The sequence below is a fragment of the Bison bison genome, unplaced genomic scaffold (genome assembly GCF_000754665.1).
Source record: "Bison bison bison isolate TAMUID 2011002044 unplaced genomic scaffold, Bison_UMD1.0 scf7180017864146, whole genome shotgun sequence".
Lineage (NCBI taxonomy): Eukaryota > Metazoa > Chordata > Mammalia > Artiodactyla > Bovidae > Bison > Bison bison.
The window spans coordinates 3,856,250-3,875,789 of NW_011494718.1; the positions used below are offsets into that span (position 1 = coordinate 3,856,250).

At 38.3% G+C, this 19,540-nt stretch overlaps 1 protein-coding gene across 10 annotated transcripts in view; it reads right to left on the reverse strand.

Moving 5' to 3' along the window:
• Nucleotides 1–19,540, reverse strand: part of ARFIP1 (ADP-ribosylation factor interacting protein 1) — a 136,451-nt gene that overhangs the window by 14,999 nt on the left and 101,912 nt on the right. For all 10 annotated transcript variants that reach the window (XM_010840731.1, XM_010840734.1, XM_010840730.1 and 7 more), the window contains one exon: nucleotides 15,478–15,652. In XM_010840731.1, the coding sequence (XP_010839033.1) occupies nucleotides 15,478–15,652 (175 nt within the window). The remainder of the gene's footprint in view (nucleotides 1–15,477; nucleotides 15,653–19,540) is intronic.

Below are 19,540 nucleotides of genomic sequence, written 5' to 3' on the forward strand. Positions count from 1 at the left end.
AACCAGTCCATTTTAAAGGAGATCAGTCCTGGGTGTTCTTTGGAAGGAATGATGCTAAAGCTGAAACTCCAGTACTTTGGCCACCTCATGTGAAGAGTTGACTCATTGGAAAAGACTCTGATGCTGGGAGGGATTGGGGGCAGGAGGAGAAGGGGACGACAGAGGATGAGATGGCTGGATGGCATCACCGACTCGATGGACACGAGTTTGAGTGAACTCCAGGAGTTGGTGATGGACAGGGAGGCCTGGCATGCTGCAGTTCATGAGGTCGCAGAGTTGGACACGACTGAGTGACTGAACTGAATTGAATCTTAAAAAGTTAAACACGCACCTACTATTCCACAACTACGTACTGACCTAAGAGGGATGCATTGCTGTTGTCGTGTGTGTAGTCGCTCAGTCGTGTCTGACTCTTTGCAACCCCATGGACTGTAGCCCGCCAGTCTCCTCTGTCTATGGGATTTCCCAGACAAGAATACTGGAGTGGGTTGCCATTTCCTTCTCCAGGGGAAGTTCCAGACCCAGGGGTTGAACCCGCATCTCCTGCTTGGCAGGCGGATTCTTTACCACTGAGTCACCTGGGAAGCCCAAGGATATGTATTTTGTGTGCATACCAATTTAAAAAATTTAAAAAAAAACTGTGTGTAGCCCAACTGGGACTTTCCCAGGTAGCTCAGTGGTAAAGAATCTGCCTTGCAATGCAGGAGACACAGGAGACAGACATGGGTTCGATCCCTGTCTGGGTAGGAAAAATCCCCTGGAGGAGGAAATGGTTACCTACTTCAGTATTCTTGCCTGGAAAATTCCATGGACAGAGGAGCCTGGTGGCTGACCGCAGTCTGTGGGGTCACAAAGAGTGGGACATGACTAAATGACAAGCACGCACTCACGTACACCAACTAAATAGAAAAGCAAAGGAAAAAACAGGACAATAATGAAGCTTCATGACTCAATTATAGTATAAAAAATAAAGACTATAAATCAATAGATTTAAAAATTGAAACTAAATTAGAACATTTCAAATAATCTTTCTAGTTTCTAATTCTCTCTAAAGCCACAATTATAATCAAGACATTCACCTTTGCTTGTAGAGTCTAAAATAATACACCTCAGAGAATTCAAGGAAAACTTCTGTTCCTAAAACATCATGGTACAATCCTTACAAACTGCTATGTGACGAGTTTTGAATTTTTGCAAAAGCACACAAGTAAAATTTCCTTCACTAAAAATTCCACTTACCAGATTAGGAACAAAGCAAATCTACTACAAATAAATCATTTATTAATTTTCTATTTTCTCTCTCCATGAAGCAGATAATCCTTTTCTTTGCCCTTAGAGACTCTTGTTATCCGCAGAAGGAGGGTGATAAAGTTGAATGAGAATGACAGGTTTAAGGAAACTGGGCTTCATTCCCGTCTCTATCCCAAGTTTACCCTGTGAGCTCTCTTCACCTGAATAATGAAGAAACTGAGATTCAGGTAATTTTTATGGTTCCTTTCTACTGAAACTTTCTGATAAAGTTGCTTTCTAAATAGAAGTAAACATATATTTGGAAACTCACATGGCTTTGGAAAACCTTTCTGTTGAAAGGCTTTCTTTCAGTAGAAAAGCAGCATTTCTATTTAAAGGACAGAAACTGGCACTTTGATTAGATAAGTATTAAATTCAGCTGAAAGTTTATGTACAAGTTTATGAACACTCTTCCCTATTTTAAGTTATTGTTTAAGGTTTTCACACTAGTAAACCTACTTGAGTCACAAAGTAGTATTTCTATCTTGCTCTTCTAGTATTTCGCTTTTCTTGTTTTCCAATTTCAGATGACCCTTGGCTCCTGGAATTACAGAGAAACTAAAAGGCTTCTGTATTTTTAGTGTGAAATTCTAATTTTTAGAAATAGGGTCTAGCTAATTATTGTTTTTTGGGGCCACAAAAAATTCTGGGTTTGAATTTTAATTGTCAATGTTTTAGAATTGGAGAAGACAATAAAAGAGCACAGGATTTGATTCAAATACTAAACTGCAGAGAGCTCTTACAGCAATCTAGAAAGTTAGGAGAGAGTCAAAAAGAAAGTGTGAAGGGCATCAGCCAACTTTTAGTTAGCCCTATTGATGTCAACACAACGGTCCCCACCCTCTGACAGTCAACCAACCTAACAGACATCCTAACCGAGCCTCGAAACAGGGACATTAGCTGTATTTAAAATGGCTCGCCACCCGCCAGGAAACCTAATCCAGAAAGAAAAGAGGATGCTTTTTAGGACTGAATTCTAATTTTCACAAAACAATGAGACAATATCCATTTTCACAAAAACATTCTTTTGGTAACTGTGAGAAGGTTGATGTGTAAAAGCATTTCAAAGTATTCACACTTCAGAAAAGTTTCTGGTATAAAGAGAGGCTCTGGGGATTCACAACTTTTCAATTATAATTATGGGAATAAAGTATAAAATTTCACTGTCACTTTAAACTCAGAAGCTGTTTTATACCAAAACAGGTAACTTATCTCACTTTTCTATTAGCACTGATTCTGTGTTATTCTAGTGCAAGTTTTGATTCTGGTACTAAGTCTTCAAATCAGATGCAAATTTAAATAAGAATAACAAGTTGACTCTTTAATCCAACCATTACTAACTCAAAAATAAAGGTAAATTAAACTAATAAATCAATTACCATAAGAATATACCTTCTAAATTAAATGAATTAAAAACAATATTTTGCTTTTACTACATCTTTTTCTTGTAATTTTTTTTTCCTATTCTTCTTCTACTTATTTTTGACTAATTTTAATTTGCACTAGGATATGGACTCATATAATGTATTCAGTGAAGCTATGATAGCTACAAAGACTCTTCAGGATGTTTGGTTATTAAATAAATATAAACCATTACCAACAGAGGGAAAAATTAAGAACTATTAGAAAAGCAGCTGCAGTACAATTTTAAAGATAATTTTTGCAACCATGGTAATGATATTACGCTGTCGTCACTGTATATAAGCAATTTTAACAAGACTCAAAAACATTAAGTACCTGGTTTTTTCATCAGGTTCACTTTATAAAGGTCAGTCTGGGCAAGATTCTGGCTTCTCAATTAGAACTGACTTAAGAGACATGAAGAAAGTAAAATGAGGGGGAAAGATCAAACCCTACTTTTAGAAGAAGGGTCAAAAAGCCATAATGCTGAAGGAAATATTTTAGGGTCATTACACTTTTTCAGATTACTTCTGCAATTGTGCTATAAAATCATGAGAAGTTATGAGCATATAGTATCAAAGAAACAGCCAAGAATTTTTGGTAGACTATTCTTTATTATAGTAGGTGACACTAACTTTTGTGAAGTACTTTCTGTTCAACAGATAAATGTTACCCTTACACCTGCTCTTTGCAATCTTCTATTCTCTCCATGTTATCATTAAAAAAAAAAAAAGACTCAGCAAGTTAAGTAATTCACCTAAGTTTTAGACATCCAGGAAGCAGATAGGATTTGGGGAACTTAGGAATGTCTATTCCAAGACTGGCTTCTTTCCCCTATTCTAACCTGCCTCTATTCATAAGGCAATAAGCATTTTAGAAAGCTTTTAAACAAAGTTCGAAATAAACAAAGAAAGGTTTAACAGATCAACTAAAGGAAGGGCAGTAATGTAGAAAATATACTTTAACCTTCTTTCTGTTTTGTCTCTGGTCCTCAAGCTGCACGCAAACAGCCTCAGGACAAGGAACTAATGCAGAGGCTGGAACAGCTAAAATTTAATTCTTTCTAAAGTTATGAAGAATAATGCAATATTAAATATTCATAAAATAAAAAGCTTTCATATAATCTTTCTATAATTACAGAGCAGGAAAATAAAATCTATATTGATCTCTTTATGTAAGTATCTCCTAACTTAAAGTGGTTATAAGGCTAAATAAAACACAACAGAAAACCAGATTTAAAACAGAAGACAGAAGCAACATTTTCTGCCTGTGGGATGACGAAAGATTTGACCAATTTTCAACACCTAACATCAGAAACAGGTACAGTAATTTAGAAACACACTAAATCATTGTGAAGTCAATCACAGGGAACTTTCATAAAGATCTGCCAAAGAGTAACCCTGACCAGACAAAAGGAAAACCACTATAGCAACATCTGGTGAATGACCTAAAATATACCATACGATACTGTAATTGTTAAAGGGCAAAACAAACTTCAATACTGACTGCTAAAACAGAGAGACAAGCTGGGGTTTTAAATAGAAATTGGGTAAGAGAAATTTAAGAGCAGAACTGATACATGATACCAAGTTCAGTTCAGTTCAGTCACTCAGTCGTGTCCGACTCTTTACGACCCCATGAACCGCAGCACGCCAGGCCTCCCTGTCCAACACCAACTCCCAGAGTCCACCCAATCCCATGTCCATTGAGTCGGTGATGCCATCCAACCATCTCATCCTCTGTTGTCCCCTTCTCCACCTACCTTCAATCCTTCCTAGCAGCAGGGGCTTTTCAAATGAGTCAGCTCTTCCCATCAGGTGGCCAAAGTACTGGAGTTTCAGCTTCAACATCAGTCCTTCCAATGAACACCCAGGACTGATCTCTCTTAGGATGGACTGGTTGGATCTCCTTGCAGTCCATGATAAGACTCTCAAGAGTCTTCTCCAACACCACAGTTCAAAAGCATCAATTCTTCAGCACTCAGCTTTCTTTATAGTCCAACTCTCACATCCATACATGACCACTGGAAAAACCATAGTCTTGACTAGACGGACCTTCGTTGGCAAAGTAATGTCTCTGCTTTTTACTGTGCTGTCTAGGCAGACTTGTCTAACTCAGTGATACCAAGTGGATAACACTAAAAACTTTCTCCTGCCTACACAGCATGTATCAATAGAAGATAAATACCATTTACAAAGTTACTGACTATAAAATTTAAAGTATTACTTCATGGACATCAAACGATAAAAAAAGTACTTTATTTCTACCAAATGAACTTTTTCCCAAATCAAATTTAGATTACATACCTTCTTATCAGAGACATTGAGGTAATTTTTTTAAATGAGGTAATTTCTAGTTAAAATAAGTTATTAGCTTACAATTTTATTTACAATTGTTAAGTTCTTCAAACTTATTTGGCTCTCCTTTATAGTAATTCTATAAAATAGGGTTTTATATTAAGTGTACAGTAATTTGGGGGCAGTAGCTTGGCTTAAACATGAAAGGAAAAGCTGGAACAAAATCAGTGTTTAGTAAGAAGTCTCCAACCACTAACATGTAAGGTATTAACTCCTTTCTTTTTTCCCAACTATTTAAAAATGTATAATGATGTGCTTTCTCTGTGCATCCTTGATCTTTTTCCAGTAAGTGAGAAACCAGAAAAGTAACAGCAGGAAAATATACCTGTCTTCGCCTTTTATTAGGTTTGCAAAGTGTAATTTTATTTGTAATAGCTTTGGAAATGGCTTGTCATAAAAGCAACTACCAGCTGAAAAAGAAAAGCACTATCAGAAATATGGGTGTGGGCCTTGGGAAGGGAGGGAGAAGGAAAGACAAATATGGAGGTTTAAGAACAGACTTCATTTTTCTGACTCACTGGGATGGATTTCAACAAATCATTGACAATTACGTTAAAAAAAAAAAGAAGCATCCTATGAGGTAAAAAGTGGCTTCCCTCGTGGCTCCTGCTTGCAATACAGGAGACCTGGGTTTCATCCCTGGGTCAGGAAGATCCCCTGGAGAAAGAAATGGCAACCCACTCCAGTATTCTTGCCCAGAGAATCCCATGGACTGGGCAGCCTGGAGGGTTACAGTCCACGGGGTTGCAGAGTCGGACATGACTGAGTGGAGCCCAATGCCATGAGGTAAAAAAGGGCAGTCCTGTTTTGAAAAGAAGATAACCGATGAAATGCAATCTGTAAACTCCAGTAACAGATTCACACAAGTTTTCTCCCCTTTAGCAAAAATGCCTAAGCTAGCTAACTCCCAGTCCTCACCCTTCCTCCAAAGGTTCCAGGTTTAGATGTGACCAACACGGCTTCTGTTTCCCAAGGTTATCTCCAATCTTTTCCCTCTGCTGTTTTTTTTTTTTTTTTAAGGCAAGGAATACCACTTTAATTGGAAAGCTGGCTGGCCGAGAAGATGATAGACTTGCTCTACATGCAGATTACTCAAAGATCCATGTCCATCAGTTCACTTACTATAGGACGGGAATGCCCTAACTACGTACCCGTGGTACTCACGTCTAGGAGAAGAAACAGACTAAGAGGCATTCACAGCACAGTAAGATTGGTGCTTTGATGGAGAAAGCCCTGGATGCTACGATAATACACAGAAGAAAGAAACTTTCCAGCTGCTCGAGGACACATTTTATAGCATCAGTCTTTCCGGTCAGCATATGAACTCCTACTTAAAATTAATTCAGGGCCATGGGCGTGGCTAAGGCACTGGGTATTCCCTTCATTAAATAGGGGGCCCTGTTCCCTCTGGCCTTTTGGACACTGGGAACTTACAGATGAATTGATGGTCCATTCAAACTCATCTTTACATTCACAAGATAGTTTTCCTTCATAGTGTGGTTCTGTATTTTATCTTGGAAAGCTAACTTTTTCCCTCTTAAACAGCTTGCAAAATTCTCATCCCAGGCACCTAACAACTGTTTAAACTTAGAAAATCTTTACCAAAATTTGTTATAATAAAACCATTAGATTTCTTTAAAAAAAAAAAAATCCATAAGCAGCAATACTATGTTTTGCTTTAGGAAGATAACAGAAAATATAACGAAAGTTTACAAATCATTGAAACAAAGGATCTAGGATTTCTTGAAGACTTTGTTTGGCCTGTTTCTGCCAGTGTCATGTTCCTCACTCTGTGATCTGGCTCAAGCCACACCGCTGCTTCCAGCCCTCACTGAGGTTTTCTTTGTCAAATTTCAGGTTTCTTCTTCCTCATGCTTCACTCACCATTTTGTATAGAACAGAAATGTTTTCCATGAGACTGTAAGCTGCTTGTTAGCAGAGAGTTTGTCATAACAGAATTATACAATATTTCTTTAGATTTAGTCATTATAATAGCCCAAAGCAAGCACCTTAAAAATGTATTGAATAATTTTTAAAAGGGATCTTTCGAAAATTTAAAGAAATATGAAACCAGAATGTTACAAGATTTAAGAGGAATAAAGAAAAAAATCTAGTTATAAAGTGATTATTTCAAATCTAAGAAAGTAAAGTGTAGATGAGTCATGGAAGAAATATATACATGGTCAACAGGAAAGGACCGAGTCATTACTGACAGGACTTCAAGGAAAGGTCAAAAAGAACAACGCAAAGTCAAGTTCTTAAACACTGCTGGTATAGTCTGAGATTTTACTCAGAGATACTAATTAAAGGGTTTATTTTTAAGTAAATCTCAAGACAGTAACTAAGAACCAAAAAAAAAAAAAAAAAAGCAGTAATGCTTCCGTAACTAAAACGAATGCAGATAGCAGTGGTCTCTTCAAATCTCACACTGGCTGCAGACTTAAAACTCACCTTTATCACAAACTGACAAACGGACAAACTGACCTGGGTGATAATCAAGGCTGGCAAAGTAAGTGAAACGTGGATCTGAGGCGGACACAAGTACAACCGTTTAACAGAACAGAGACAATGCAGCAGTAACGGTCAAGAATTAAATTTTAATAAGTGAATCCTATACACTCAAAGTAGAAGCATTGAACAATCCCCTCCCCTCTAAGATAAACAACAGGAACATGAACTTCTGACCAGAAGCGGTCAAGAAAACACAAGTACTTTAAACATAAGACACACACAGACACACACATACACACACGAAGTCAAATATATAAAAACAGCAATTCATGAGCTATCCCTTTGGAAGGCTTTTAAATCTAGTGTACAAAATATCTTTCCTTCACCCTGCCTGCTGGATACTAGCACAGCTGACGGGGAGACTGCATCAACTGGTTGGCTGGGTGTGCTCACTCCCTCATTCACCAGCTGAGGACTGCAAATCACCAAGACAGATAACTGGATGCTGTCAATTTCAAAATCAGCCAACAGGTATGGCTTGGATGCTGTTAAGTTCAAAATCAACCTACAACTCTCAATTCTTTTTAGTTGCATGATTGATACAAGGATAGTTAACTTCCATCTCTGTTACAAAAGGGGAAAGGAGGCAACGCAAATCACAGGCAACTTTTTCCTGTTTCATGTGTGTTTAAAAAGTTTTAAAGAGACCTGGAAGTCAAACCATTAAACGCAGCAAACATGGCAGTATGCAAGACAATATTTTCTGATGTATATGGAAGGCACTAACATATCATTTCTAACCTCACACTTAAGATGAAACTGTCTTTCTATTCTTTCCAACACTGAATCGATAATTTGATTTTAACGTTTTCTTTTTTTTATCTGTAAGGGGAATAGAGTAGTTGGAGACAGGACTGAAAATCTTGATATATACTTATATCCTTTCAATTTTGGTCCTATCTATTTAAAGGATGATTTTGATTTAAAAGAAAAGAAAATATGTATAGATAGAAAATGTTTGTTTTTACATAGGATACCTTCTGTTTTCAAAAAGACTTAACCAGATTTCTATTTTTTAAACATAATTTTATTACCTATGACCTATAATTTTGCAAAATTATACATACACTGCTGTGCACCTTGGTCTTTTCATTTATTATTAATAATATGCTCTGAGGATCTTTCTATTAATTACATCCCTAGTCTTTTTTTTTTTAATGGCTGAAAAGTATTCCATTGTATAAATGAGCCATAGTTTATTCAACTTGTTCCTTTCTGCTGAACTGTTCAGTTGTTCCTCATCTTTTGATATTACCAGTGATACTGTGATGAATAACCTTGCATGTAGGTCATCTCACCCTTGTGTTGGCCAGATCTATCTGTCCAGCTTTATCCAGAGCTACTCTCCCTGATTCTCCGCATGCTCTGGACTCACTGACCTTTGACTGGCTTTTGCATATTCTATTCCTTTCCCTTACAGCTCAGAGGTAAAAAATGCATCTGCAATGCAGGAGACACAGGAGATGCGGGTTCGATCCCAATCTAGTCTGGGAAGATCCCTTGGAGGAGGGGGATCTTCAACCCACTCCAGTCTTCTTACCTGGAGAATTCCAGGGACAGCGGAGCCTGGCCACGACTGAGCACGCACCCATCATTCCTTTCCCTATACACCTCTGGTTGCCTCCTCTCCACCCCTTTGGGTCTCAGCTCCAGCGTCACTTCCTCTCTCATGTCAAGACATGTTCCCTTTGTATGCTCATAAGACCCCTCTATTTTCCCTTCACAGCACCAATCACAGCTTGTATTTCTGTAATTAGCTGGTTAATATCTATTTCTCTTACTTGACTCTATGACAGCAAGACTTTAACTCAGTGACTGAAACAAGTATTGAATATTTGCTGAATAAAGGAATAAAAAGTCAAAGGTGCTAATTATATATCAATCTATTCTTCATATTTTATTACATGTATTTATGTTCTACCATTTAAGTATCTCTTGAAATCTTCAGCTCACTCCACTTCCATTAACACTACCCCAATCCTTGCTCCCATCATCCTGTTTAAACTCCTATATTCACTCTTACGTTCTACTACAGCCTCTGAACCATTTTAAGACTTGTCATCTGCCAAGAATTCCTGCAATGGATTCCCACCAACACTCAAATAAGCTCTTCCCTAATGTGGCCTATAAGGCCGGCATGGTTTGGCCCGTTTACCTCCCACAGACTGTTCCAATTACCTGGAATACGCTTTGCTTCTCACTTTACCTGGTGAATTTTCAACATCACATTCTAATAGAAGCCTGACCACTCACTGGTCACAGCCACAATTTATATATACGTACATACATGCATTTTGGTGTGATTTGATCAGTGTTGCTTCTTTCATTGCTATTCAGTTGCTAAGTCGTGTCTGACTCTGGGACCCCATGAACTGCAGCACGCCAGGCTTCCCTGTTTCTTTTACTAAGCTATAAACTCTGGGGGTAGAATTTTTTTTCACTTTTGCTCACTGGGTCCAGAACAATGTCCAGAACACCTCCTGGTACACAGTATATAATACATGATAAATGTTTGCTAAATAAATAAAAAACAGTAACAACATGAAATTACACGACTGAACCCACTCAGGAATTACGCTTGGAAATAAAGCTGCAGGAGTAAGGGGCTGTCTCACAGGATCCAAATGGAGGGAACCACACTTGGCAGTGTTGCGGCTGCTTACTATATTCTACCTTTCAATCCATAAGGGCTTATGTTTTATTTAGAACCAGGTTCTTTTACCTATAGAATATAATAACTTCACATGATTTACGAGCAAATACCAAGAATACTGTTTATACCTATAGTTACAGAAATAAAGATGACAGTAAATCACTGACATGCATCTTTTAAAAATATTGAGTAAAAAATGAGAATTCTTTTGAGAATGGGGAAAAAGATTTCAAGAATGTATCTGCTTGTACATATTAAGTAACGATTAACATGCTTCTTAAAATCTGGCAACAGATATCCATTTTTTAAACTCAGAGGCTCATATCGTCTCAAAGAGAAGAATATGTTTGCTCTCCTAGCCTTTCCCAGCATTTACAGCACATTTTTATAAAAATGTAGTAGGCTTTGAGTATTTCCTGTAACAGAACATATTTGTATATAGTCACTGGGTCACCAAAACTACATACATAGCTGTCTTGCATTATCTGTGTTTACTTCGTTTTGTGTTTTTTTTAAATTGAAGTAAAGTCGATTTACAGTGTGTCTTGTTTTTATTCTGTGTATTCCGCTCTTCCTCTGTCTCATCACTTTTGTTTATTGGACTTGTCTCTGATAAGTTAAATTTATAATAACACACATACGAAATAAATCTGTAATATATCAGAAAAGAAATCCTAACATACAGGATTATCACTGTATTATAATTCTATATGAAACATGATGTGAGTGAAGTTCTTTTCATCAACCTAGTGTTAAGAATGACTATAATTTTTAAGAAATTTTTCCTAGGATAGATTCCCAAGTCTGGCTCACCTTTTTTCTCCCAGCCTCCCAACCCCCAACTCCCTTGTCATCCTTTGAGTTACTGACTATAATAACAGAAAAAACTGTGCAATTAATGGTTATAGCTAATTAACTGACATTACCTTAAAGTAAGAGTATATTCCATCCTTCTTAAAGTAAGACTATAACAAAATTAATGGGATTCTTAGTCTTTACTTATACCCTAAACTATTGTTGACTCTCTGATACATTCAGGGTCCTCCCCACAATATTATTAGTGGACCTGAAAAGATATTTACTTGTACTCTTAAATTACAATTATCTTAGGGGAAATGTTCATCATCTTAAATTACTTTTTTCACATTCTACATGGTTCTAAGCCATAAAACGTTTTGAAAGAAAGTAAACATGGGCTGCTCACATTGATGTGCTTATTTTCCTCTACTTTTTCTTTCTCTCCGTGGAAGCGGCACATCTTGCGGACAACAGAAGCGTTTCTGAGAGAGCGTGCTATGCCTCACTCACTCAAAGAGCCAGGTAAGCATCTACTCTGCCCTAGTTGACTCTTACTCACCTCCATCTCCTCCCTTCCCTGTAGCATGCCTCAAATTTTGGGAAGAAATGCAAACACGTATTTGCTAAATGACTACTATACATTTAACACCACTGCTAGGCATCATGAGGCTGTAAAAGAAGGCAGGGTACCTATTCCAACAAAGTGTACAAAGCACCAGAAATGACTATTTTCTTTATCTTGACTATATTTTTTAGTCTGTTTTGTTTTGAACCTTGAGAGGAACAATAAAAGGTAAACTGCCTTAAGTCAGAAAATAGCTCAAGTTACTTTATTTAAAAGTCTAGGAAAAAAGAAATATTGATGAAAACAGAAACACTATAAGTGTCTAATTAGCTGTGCTCTTATTGTTATGCAACTCAATCTTGTTTAGTAAATAAGAAAGAGAATTCAGAGGTTTGTTTAGGTTAAAGGTAAACACAATATATGGGGGGGGGGTGGATAGGGTAAGGGGTGGACAGAGTATAGACTGTAAACAGCAGAAGAACTCAAGTTTTCCCATTAAGGGTGAATGACAAGCATGGACACATGTACACAACTCTCAGCATTAATGCATGCACATACATACCCAGGTAAGGACACACAGGTATTTTTAATACATACCTATTCCTTTTGTTTTGCCAGAGAGAAAAAAGGCTAGACTAAGTACATGTAAACACCTCAATTTTCTAATAGCAAAGAATCTACCTCCCAACCACTCTCAACTTTTTTCCTTAAGTTCTGAAAACAAAATAAACAAAAATATTCTCACAATGTTTGGCCACTAAAACTTATTACAATAGTCACAGGACGATCTTTAGTCCTTTACTCAATGTCTATTTGCTTTCAGTTTTGCACTCTTCTAGCTGTTTGATTATCTGGCCTCACATTTTATAAGAGGAGTGTCGCTATGGGAGGATACTCCAAAAGCCAGGATAACCAAAAGGCCCTCCCTCTCCCCACAATGTCCCAGCAAAAGAAGGTGCACCAACAGCTTTAGAAAAAAACAATAGCCTTTAGGACATCCTCAAGTTACAAATTAGCACTCACGGATGTTTCAGATGACTTATGTTAAAAAAAAATTCAACATACGATATTTAAAAAATAGAAAGCTCATGTTTTGTTCACACTCAAGCACTGAGCAGATTACTCGACAATTGCATATAAAAGAAATACTAAGGAACAAACTCAGCTGCAGTTCACGACAGAAGAACCCCCGACATGAGGCACTGCAGACTGCTGAGAGAGCAAGCAGGGCTGGCGGGCAGTTCCGAGGCCTGCTTTATCCTCCCGTTAGAGCTACTAAAGGAAAAAGGGGAGAAGCTGCTCCAGCAAAAGCAAGAAAACAAAAAAATTCTTCTTATGAGCTGAAGTCTTCAGCCAAATCATAGCTGCCTACTGCTTGAAATAACTGAGACCAGGAACATTATCTCTTTACAGTTTTAAAGAATTAAACACAAAAGATAAAAATGTTGAGTTTCTTTACATATTTTATTTTAGACAAAGCTGACTGAGTTGAAACTGAAGCTTGATGACAACTGTGGAAAACCCCAGAGTTATTTCTAGGCTCTCTATGAATATAAATAAAATCCTTGAGAATAAATGCAACTTTTTTTTTAGTTTATACTAAGAAAGGTCCAAAGAAGAGAAGGTGAGACAATGACAATACTATTCTCAAAGTAATGACTTCTAAACATCAGTCTCCAGAACTCTGACCCTGTTCATTCAAATTGCAAACCCACACCATAAACTTCCTACCAATTGTTTCCATGTGAGTATCTTGTCGTCATTTCAAACTAAACACTGAGTTAAGTAGAACAAGTTCCCAACCTTCATCCCTCATAACCTTCAGGCCAAACTAGCTTCCTCTGTCAATTTCCTGTCATGCAGCCTCGAAACCAGGGCTCTTTCCTTTCTCTGCTAATGGAGTGATCCTAGTCCAGGCTTTTTACAGGGTGCCTGAAGAGTATTTTTAAGTCACAATTTTCTATTATTCCCAACTTTCCTCACTGCTCAGTGTGTCTCCTGAGTCTGAAGACTGTTTTGATGAATGAGTGAGAGAATAAATGTAAAATGCCTAGTAAATAACAAGTGTGCCTTCTCTGGTTCATGTCTAAATCTTGAGATCTACTGCCAAGTTTCAAAAAGAGCTATAGAGTAAGACAGTTATAGTTACATGGCCATTATTTATCCTTGTATAATTTGCTGGTAAGAACCATATAAGCATGGGTGGTTTAGGGACATTAATTGTTTCAAAATAAGCTTATCTCCCTTTTTATAAAGGCAACATACATAAGCTTTCATAGAAAATGTTTAAAATACAGAAAAATACAAAATACAAAAAATAGCCATAATCTCACTATTCAGAGAATAGCACACAACAAATACCATTAGGTTCCAAGAAAACACAATTACCATTTTAAACATTCCCTAAAATCATTTCCTCTACTAGCAGAGGTCCTGGACCCTCAAATTAGATGAATTCCTTTTTTTCCATTCAAATCAGCTTCAGGTAGAACCCATAAAATGCTAGCACACTTTATGCAGCACTACACCGTACAGTGCTGATTCTAAAATATATGTCTATATCTAAGTACTGACATATTCTTATCCTTCAAAACATTAAACCAAATGACCACAAGGAGTGCCACAGCATGTGCTCAGCTAATGAAACTAAAAGGCTCACTCTGCTCTTGTCTGAGCAGTGCTGAGCAACCTGTCTGATGACTCTGCTGAGATCTCCTTTACTGACAACATAATGGTTTCAGTGTAATGGGAAATCAGTACTTTTCATGCACTGTGGCTAAAAGAAAAAAAAAGGTAAGAGCAGTCCTGGTCTCAAGGAAATCTGTGCAGCTTTTATAGCAGCCAGAGGAGTTTCTAAGGAAATATTAAAGAAGACAAGAAGATATCAAAAGACAGAACTGAAAGATACTAAGGTACCCGGGAGAAAGCAGAGCTGATGCTCTATTATGACTTCAGAGGATGTGAAAAGCACAGGAAAGGGATCACCAATGTGCAGTATGAGACCCTATCTCCACAGGACGCCACACCTCTTCTGGGCAGAGCTCCCAACTGGGAGGAGAACTGCAATCCTTCTCCCGATCCCAGTGTGCATGTCATGTTAAACACCAGAAACTACTCTCTACTTACACCGGAGCCCCTAGCCTGTTATCCCATGACCCTACCTCCAGCAAAAGCTACAGTAGGTCCACATCACCTCTCACTGCTCCAGGTTTTGAATGTGTTCATGTTACATGAAAATAAGCTGGAAAATTGATTTCTTAGCTTGCTTCTTTTAGGTTATGCTAACTGCAGCCCTAATCAGAACCTTTCAGTTATTCCTCATTTATTAGGTACTGAGAAGAATGCTGTTCCCTTCCTGAAATCTCTACCTACCATTAATAAAAAGTTTTCAAAATATTCAGAACCGAATATACCATTATGTAACTTTTTAAAGCACTTGATACCAACACCAGTCTGAAGATCAACATCAAGTATTTTTTACCAATTGTTACATGTGAAAGACTGGAACAGCACAGCTGATGACTTTAATGACAGAAAAGTGAAGGTAAATATACTTTATGTACTTATAAACATGAAAACACTGTTTATAAATGGAATTTCATGTCTAACAACTCCCAAGTTGACCCTTAAACAATATGGGTTTGAACTGTGTGGGTCCACATACATGTGACGTTTCTTCAACAGTAAATACTACAGCACTGGATGGTGGGCTGAGTCTGCAAATGTGGGGCTGCAGACACAAGGGAGCCCTGGGCTCAAGGAACCAAGTGTGCCTTACACGTGGACTTCCAACTGCACTGGAGGGCCAGTGCCCCCAATCCCCAGGTGGTTCAAGGGTCAACTCTATAATCAAAGAGTTAACAGAGACAAAAAAAATCTCAGAAGGTAAAGAATACATTTACCTTATTTTCTTCTAGAAATTTTAACTTGATAGAAACATCATTGCGCATTTTATCGTACTTTTCCTTATGTGCTTGGAACAGATGCTGTGATTGCTCAATCTTTGGCAGAGTGTTTGCATCACGTGGTCCAAGATTCAGTTCTTCCAAATCAGTACGATATGCATCATATTCAATTCTGGAAAGAGGAGAATAAGTGAAGCACGCTACAAAGACAGTGTGAAGGAAGTTCAGGAGGTGAAGTGGAACTACCCAACCGTCCCATATTATACATTAATATATAATAATCCTCATACATATTTGATACTTTATACTTTTAAAATCAAGTATCTTCTTACAAAGAGCTATTAATATAAGCATGGTGGTGGGGAGCTGCTGCTTTTTTTAGAGGGAGGGGAGACTATCTCTTAATCTCATTAACTCTTCCTTTTTAAGCACAGTATCAACCGACAAGTAAAATTTCCACAATTTAAAAACCAGGTTAGGGACTTCCCTGGTGGTCCAGTGGTTAAGAATTCTTGCTTCCATAGCAGGGGGTGTAGGTTTGATCCCCAGTCTAAGATTTCACTTGCCACAAAGGCAGAGCCAAAAAAAAAGTTAACTTCATCTCTTTAACAGTATGTTTTATTTTACCCAATATATCAAAATATTATCACTGTAATACATAATCAGTGTAAAAAAATCTGTTACTGAGCTACTGTACTTTTCGGGGGCGGGAGACTGAGTCTCTGAAATCCACTGTTTAAGTTTCCATCACATCTCAATTCAAGCTAGTCACTTCATGTGCTCCACAGACACCCGTGCTGAGTGGCTACGGTATGCACAGCACAACTCTAGGTGGATTTCCATATCGTTAGTATTCAGAACGTGACCACGGTATCTTCCATGGAGCACTTGATCACCTCACGCTCCCTGAGAGGCCCTCCCCCAATGCTCTCTCGCCATTAAAGCTGACACAGTCACCCCAGCACTGCCACTGCACGATCCCAGTCCTCACAAGCTCTCTGTCATGGCAGCCAAGTAGCGATAGCATTACTTTGCTCATTAAACAGTGACTTATGCAGCAGTGTCAACTGTTCAGTACTTAGACAGGAAATACAATCACAGAAAACTAACTAAACTGATCACATGGATCACAGCCTTGTCTAACTCAATGAAATTATGAGCCATGCCGTGTAGCGCCACCCAAGACAGATGGGTCATGGTGGAGAGTTCTGATAAAATTTGGTCCACTGGAGAAGGGAATGGCAAACCACTTCAGTATTCTTGCCTTGAGAATTCCATGAACAGTATGGAAAAGATATGACATTGAAAGATGAACTCCCAGCTCAGTAGGTGAATGGAGAAACAACTCCAAAAAGAATGAAGAGATGGAGCCAAAACAAAAACAATACCCAGTTGGGGATGTGACTGGTGAGGGAAGTAAAGTCCAATGCTGTAAACAACCATATTGCACAGGAACCTGGAATGTTAGATCCCTGAATCAAGGTAAACTGGAAGTGGTCAAACAGGATATGACAAGAGTGAACATCAACATTTTAGAAATGGACCAGAATGGGTGAATTTAATTCAGATGACCATTATATCTACTACTACTGTGGGCAAGATCCCTTAGAAGGAAATGGATTGGCCCTCACAGTAAACAAAAGAGTCCAAAATGCAGTTTTTGGGAGCAAACTCGAGAACGACAGAATGATCTCTGTTTGTTTCCAAGGCAAACCATTCAATATCACAGTAATCCAAGTTTATGTCCCAACCTATGCTGAAGCAGCTGAGGCACAGGTTGCTGAAGCAGCTCAAGTGGAATGGTTCTATGATGACCTACAAGACCTTCTAGAACTAACACTCCAAAAACATGTCCTTTTCATCATAGGGGACTGGAATGCAAAAGTAGAAAGTCAAGAGATACCTGGAGTAACAGGCAAATTTGCCCTTAGGTACAAAATGAAGCAGGGCAAAGGCTAACAGAGTTATGCAAACAGAACACACTGGTCATAACAAACACTCTCTTCCAACAACACAAGAGATGACTCTATACATGGACATCACCAGATGATCAATACTGAAATCAGACTGATTATATTCTTTGCAGCTGAAGATGGAGAAGCTCTATACAGTCAGCAAAAACAAGACTGGGAGCTGACTGTGGCTCAGATTATGAACTCCTTATTGCCAAATTCAGACTTAAATTGAAGAAAGTAGGGAAAACCACTAGACCATTCAGGTGTAACTTAAATCCTTTACAATTATACAGTAGAAGTGACAAATAGATTCAAGGGATTAGATCTGATAGAATGCCTGAAGAACTATGGATGGAGGTTCCTGACATTGTACAAGAGGCAGTGAGCAAGACCATCCCTAAGAAAAAGAAATGCAAAAGGCAAAATGGGTGTCTGAAGAGGCCTTATACATAGCTATGAAAAGAAGAGAAGCTAAAAGCAAAGGAGAAAAGGAAAGATATACCCATTTGAATGCAGACTTCCAAAGACCACCAGGGAGAGGTAAAAAAGCCTGCCTCAACGATCAATGCAAAAAATAGAGGAAAACAACAGAATGGGAAAGACTAGAGATCTCTTCAAGAAAATTAGAGATACCAAAGGAACATTTCATGCAAAGATGGGCTCAATAAAGGACAGAAATGGTATGGACATAACAGAAGCAGAAAATATTAAGAGGTGGCAAGACTACACAGAAGAACTGTACAAAAAGGATCTTCATGACCCAGATAACCATGACAGTGTGATCACTCACCTAGAGCCAGACATCCTGGAATGTGAAGTCAAGTGGGCCTTAGGAAGCATCACTACGAACACAACTAGTACAGGTGATGGAATTCCAGGTGAGCTATTTCAAATCCTAAAAGATGATGCTGTGAAAGTGCTGCACTCAGTATGCCAGCAAATTTGGAAAACTCAGCAGTGGCCACAGGACTGGAAAAGGTCAGTTTTCATTCCAGTCCCAAAGAAAGGCAATGCCAAAGAATGTTCAAACTACTGCACAATTGCATTCATCTCACACATTAGCAAAGTAATGTTCAAAATTCTCCAAGCTAGGCTTCAACAGTACATGAACCATGAACTTCCAGATGTTCAAGCTGGTTTTAGAAAAGGCAGAGGAACCAGAGATCAAATTGCCAACATCCACTGGAACATAGAAAAAGCAAGAAAATTCAAGAAAAACATCTATTTCTGTTTCAATGATTATGCTAAAGCTTTTGCCTGTGTGGATCACAACAAACTGTGGAAAATTCTGAAAGAGATGGGAATACCAGACCACCTGACCTGCCTCCTGAGAAATCTGTATGCAGGTAAAGAAGCAACAGTTAGAACTGGACATGGAATAATGGACTGGTTCCAAATTGGGAAAGGAGTATCTCAAGGGTGTACACTGTCATCCTGCTTATTTAACTTATATGCAGAGTATATCATGCGAAATGCTGGGCTGGATGAAGCACAAGCTGGAATCAAGATTGCCAGGAGAAATATCAGTAACTTCAGATACGCAAATGACACCACCATTATGGCAGAAAGCGAAGAGCAATAAAGAGCTTCTTGATGAAAGTGAAAGCGGAGAGTGAAAAAGCTGGCTTAAAACTCAACATTCAGAAAGCTAAGATCATGGCATCCGATCCATGAAACAGTGACAGACTTTATTTCTTGGGCTCCAAAATGACTGCAAATGGTGACTCCAGACATGAAATTAAAAGATGCTTGCTCCTTGGAAGAAAAGCTATGACAAACCCAGACAGCATATTAATCAGCAAAGACATTACTATACCGACAAAATTCCAAGCTAGTCAAAGCTATGGTTTTTCCAGTAGTCATGTATGAGGTTTAGACCATAAAGAAAGCTGAATTGATGAACTGATGCTTTTGATCTGTGGTGTTGGAGAAAACTCTTGAGAGTCCTTTGGACTGCAATGAGATCAAACCAGTCCATCCTAAGGGAAATCAACCCTGAATATTCACTGGAAGGACTGATGCTGAAGCTGAAGCTCCAATACTGTGGCCATCTGATGAGAAGAACTGACTCCTTAGAAAAGACCCTGATGCTGGCAAAGATTGAA